The 4,457-nt window shown below is 38.6% G+C and overlaps 1 protein-coding gene across 1 annotated transcript; it reads right to left on the bottom strand.

Annotated features, from left to right (window-relative positions):
* Nucleotides 1–412: 412 nt before the first annotated feature.
* Nucleotides 413–1,237, bottom strand: LOC133742249 (uncharacterized). Its single transcript, XM_062169924.1, has 3 exons — nt 1,081–1,237; nt 842–979; nt 413–726 (listed from the first exon to the last, which is right to left on the bottom strand). Exons 1-3 carry the CDS (start codon nt 1,113–1,115, stop codon nt 561–563), a joined length of 339 nt encoding a protein of 112 aa, XP_062025908.1. The 5' UTR covers nt 1,116–1,237; the 3' UTR covers nt 413–560.
* Nucleotides 1,238–4,457: the final 3,220 nt, after the last annotated feature.

The raw sequence follows: 4,457 nt of genomic DNA on the forward strand, positions 1-4,457 counted from the left end.
AATCAAACTGGAAGGCGCGCGGAATTCGCGGAGAGAGGAAGCTGATTAGACCGAATAATGGCCTAAGGAAGCTAAATGATCAGCCAAGAATTTGGCTTCCTTCCATATATGGGAGGAGGAAACTGCTTAGAAATAAGAGGCCAAAAAGCGAATATCCTGGAGCAGAAACTTGATTCTGTATGGGGAAATCCGGCCGTTGAGAGCATCAATAAGAACTTTAGAATCTCCTTCCACCTTAGCTGTCTTTTAAGTGTAACATACATAGATATAAATCAATTAGACAGGAGAGAAAATAGGAGGGCTCTGCTAGGATTATTTTCTTTTCTAATTTCTCTCCATCAGATCTACCATCTCTTCTGCATTAAAAAAAAAAAAAAAAATATATATATATATATATATATATATATATATATAATCATGGTAACGTACTACCCTTTATGTTTATAACAACTAGAAAACAAACTATGTGATTGCATATAATTATGTCACAGCAAATTATTCCTAGCTAGATAAGAGTCTTAATAAGCATGCAGATTGGAAAAGCACGAGCCTTTCAGTTTTCAGGCTTTAGTAACACAGGTACAGCCATCAGCACATTCGATGAAAGCCTTGTCAGCTTCAGACCCTTCAACCTTGGTGACGACACAACTCCATCCCTCCCCACACTCGCAGTATGCTTCGTTTGGACCCAGTTTTTCCAGCTCCTTCACCGTTCCTTCTCCGTCTCTGCGTGTCAAAAGTCAAAACCAGCAAGCAATATCATGTCATATGTGTGTGTGTGGATCGACATATTTTGTAATCAAATCAACCCTGATTTCATCTGAATTGGAAGGAGTAATACATGACACAAGTGCAACTTTCGCCACATTTGAAGAAGGCCTTGCCGGCTTCAGATCCCTCGGTCCTCGTGATGACGCATTTCCACCCTTGGCCGCACTTGCAAAACGCCTTGCTGCTGCCTCCTCCAACGGCGAGGGACCTGTACATATATGATCATTTGTTCCATCTATCAACAAATGAATGATTTAATGAACTAAAAAGTAATCTAAACGATGAACTCTGAGATCGAGAATGAGCAACCTCACGGATTGCTCGACGGGGCTCTGGATTTCCATCTTCCTTCTCTTCTGTGCTTTTGCTTGCAGCTAAGGTAGAAGCTATTAGCTACAGAAACCCCTTTATGGTAGCGCCAGAGAACGTAGAATGACAAAGACACCCTTCGTCAGTATCTGCATCAGGAGGATAGGATTGTCCACGCACTAAGATTCAGTGTTTGGCTCAGAATTCATTTGTGAAAGTTTATCAACACGCACTCGAGCGAGATAAGGAATTCCAGAGACTTCTTTCATTTCTATGTACTAATCAAGTGTTCGGTTCGATTCATTTCGGTGCGTGGGCCTGCCATTCAAAACATGGAGCTGCGCTATCTCTCTAATCTCTATTTTATTTATGATATTATGACGTCGGATATTTACCTCTTTTGTCACATTATGGTCATTATTCATAGCGTCGCCGTTGTTGGGTGTTGACCTACTCCCTCATTTATTGTTTCTCTTTCTCTCTCCATTCTGGCAAAGATCACATCTCTATTTCTCTGTTTTGGGTAAATATCACAAATGATCACTAAACTATGACTTGCTCAATACTTTGGTCACTCAACTTTTGAAAATATCACTTTAGTCACTGAACTTAGAAATCGTCCATCACTTTAGTCATTATGTCTAGGGCTGCACACGGATTGGATTGGATCGGTTTTAACTCCAAACCGTCTCTATGCCAAAGTGGTTTAGGCATTTTGGAGAACCGATCATCAAAAAAAAAAAAGCTTAATCCGACTCAATCCAATCCAATTAAATATGATTTTGTTCGGTCGGTTAGGCGGTTTTCACCTATATAATATTAACACGCTATTTATGAAAAAATTCTTAGTAAAAATTTAATCTCAATAATTGAAATTATGTTAATTTATCTAAATTTAAAATTCAATAATTAAAATCCAAAACATACAGTCAAAAACTAAAATCTAAATTAGATTCAAAGTGATTCACTTATTTAACGACTTAGCCATCAGTACTAGCTTAATATAATAGTATTAAAGGTCAAAGAATGAGAGATTGAGAGATCAGAGATGTGATGTACGTGAGAGGATAAAAAAAATTGTAGCGATTATATACTAAGATTTTAGGCCTTTGGGCCTTGAATTCAATATGGTAGTATTATCATTTGAGAATAAAGTTATAACTTGAGATTAAGAACTCTTCTGGGAGCAAGATTGTTAATGCCCAGGCATCTCCCACTGCTTCTATTTCCCAATGATTAATTTTGGTTGTTGGAATGTTCGTGGTCTCAATGACCCTTCAAAGCATCTGGAAGTGTTAAATCTTGTTTCTATGCATCACCTTGATCTTTTCTGTCTAGTGGAAACGCGTGTAAGGGAGGTAAATGCTGACTCCTTATCAAGATCTATTTTTCCTAATTGGAGCTTTATTAATAACTTTTGCAGTCATCCTAATGGAAGAATCTGGATTTTTTGGAACTTCACCAAAATTTCTCTTAACAAATTGGATGCTTCTAGTCAGGTTGTTCACTGCAAGCTTAGACTTTTAGACCTTCAGGTCGATGTCTTTGCCTCTTTTGTCTATGGTTCAAATTATGACTTAACTAGGAGAGAGCTTTGGCATAGCATGGAAAACTTTGCTGGTGTTTGTACTAGTTCTCCTTGGTTAGTTATTGGTGACTTTAATGTTACTAGAAGATGTGAGGAAAGTACTGTTGGTGGCAATAATCGTTTTAGTAATGCTATGAATGAGTTCAACTCTTGTCTTCATAATTCTGAGCTTGATGATCTTAACTACTCTGGTATTTACTATTCTTGGAGTAACAAGCAGGTTGATGGTAATTTTATTTCCAGAAAGTTGGACCGTGCTTTGGTTAATCAGTATTGGATGAACTCTTTTCCCAATTGTAGTATTGTGTTCTTGCCCCCTGGTATTTCTGACCATGCTGCTTTGGTGGTTAAATTTGGTTTACCTATCAGAACCTGCAGAGCTCCTTTTAAGTTCTTTAACTTCTTAGCTGATAGGGAAGATTTCCTTACAATTGTCTTCGGTGTGTGGGCTACCAACAATGTTCGGGGATCTAAACAATTCCAAGTCTGTTGGAAGCTTAAACTTGTAAAGGACCAATTTAAGCTCCTCAACCGCAACTCTATTGGCAATGTTTCGACCTTAGTTTCTAATTCCAAAGCAACCTTATAACTGCCAGCGTTTGCTTGATGCTGATCCTTTTGATGGCTCTTTGCAAATCCAAGAAAAAACTCTCTCTAAATCTTATGCTAGTGCTCTTGCTACTGAAGAAAAGTTGTTGAAAAAAAAGTCTAGAGTGCAATGGCTCAAGCATGGAAACAAAAACTCTGCTTTTAGCTTCAAGACCTTGACAAAGCATAGAAACAGGAATCAGATTGTTTCTATTAATCACAGTGATGGGTCTATTGCTTCTTCGGATATTGAGATCAAAGATGAAGCTATAGACTTCTTTCAGAATCTCCTTGGTCAAAGTTTTCATCGGTCAAGGTTCTCTTTGGATAATTTGCATTTATTGGGGTTTAGTCCTATTAGTCTTGATCTTGCAAATTCTCTATGCCACGAGTTCACGTATGATGATATTAAGGCAGTCTGTTTTTCTATGAATCCTAATAAGGCTCCGGGCCCAGATGGTCGATTATTGGTGAAGATGTTGTTGCTGCTGTTAAGGAATTTTTTTCTTCAGGTCTCTTCTTAAAGGAGTTAAATTCCACCATCATTACTCTTGTTCCTAAAATGGCTAACCCCACTACTATGAGTGATTTCAGACCTATATCCTGCTGTAACACTTTATATAAAATTATTGCCAAGTTGTTGGCAAACAGGCTAAAGGGCGTTCTTCATCTTATTGTTGGGCCTTCCCAATCTGCCTTCATTCCTGGGCGCAAAATTGGAGACAATATCCTTCTTGCTCAAGAACTCCTTCGTGATTACCATAAAGCTACTGGTCATCCTAGATGTACTCTTATGGTGGACATTATGGAAGCTTATGACACTGTTGAATGGGATTTCATTCTTCGACCCTTGAAGCTTTTAATATTCCTCCCACTTTGATTAGCTTGATCAAGAGCTGCATTTCTTCCCCAAGATTTTCAGTGGCTGTTAATGGTGAATTGGCAGGTTTCTTTGCTAGCAAGCATCAATATTTTTTATCTTGACACAAGCAACAAGGCGAGACACATCAGGAGTTGCAATATTAGGTGGAGCAGGCACAATGTCCTCATCCACTTCCGCTAAGGCAGAGAAGGCATTACGAGATACAAGTTGAGCATCTTGCTGCCCAACACAATCAAAAGTGGGGCGAGAGCTTGAAACGGTACTAATACCAGAAACAACAAGATCCTCCACAATTACAGGAGCAGTGGAGATTGTTGC

This window comes from Rosa rugosa, chromosome 4, assembly GCF_958449725.1.
Source record: "Rosa rugosa chromosome 4, drRosRugo1.1, whole genome shotgun sequence".
Lineage (NCBI taxonomy): Eukaryota > Viridiplantae > Streptophyta > Magnoliopsida > Rosales > Rosaceae > Rosa > Rosa rugosa.

Coding starts and splice junctions, on each gene's coding strand:
- LOC133742249 (XM_062169924.1), bottom strand. CDS start 1,115: ATGGAAATCCAGAGCCCCGTCGAGCAATCCGTGAG. Junction 980..1,080: donor CCCGTCGAGCAATCCGTGAG/GTTGCTCATTCT, acceptor ATATATGTACAG/GTCCCTCGCCGTTGGAGGAG. Junction 727..841: donor GAAAGTTGCACTTGTGTCAT/GTATTACTCCTT, acceptor TTTGACACGCAG/AGACGGAGAAGGAACGGTGA.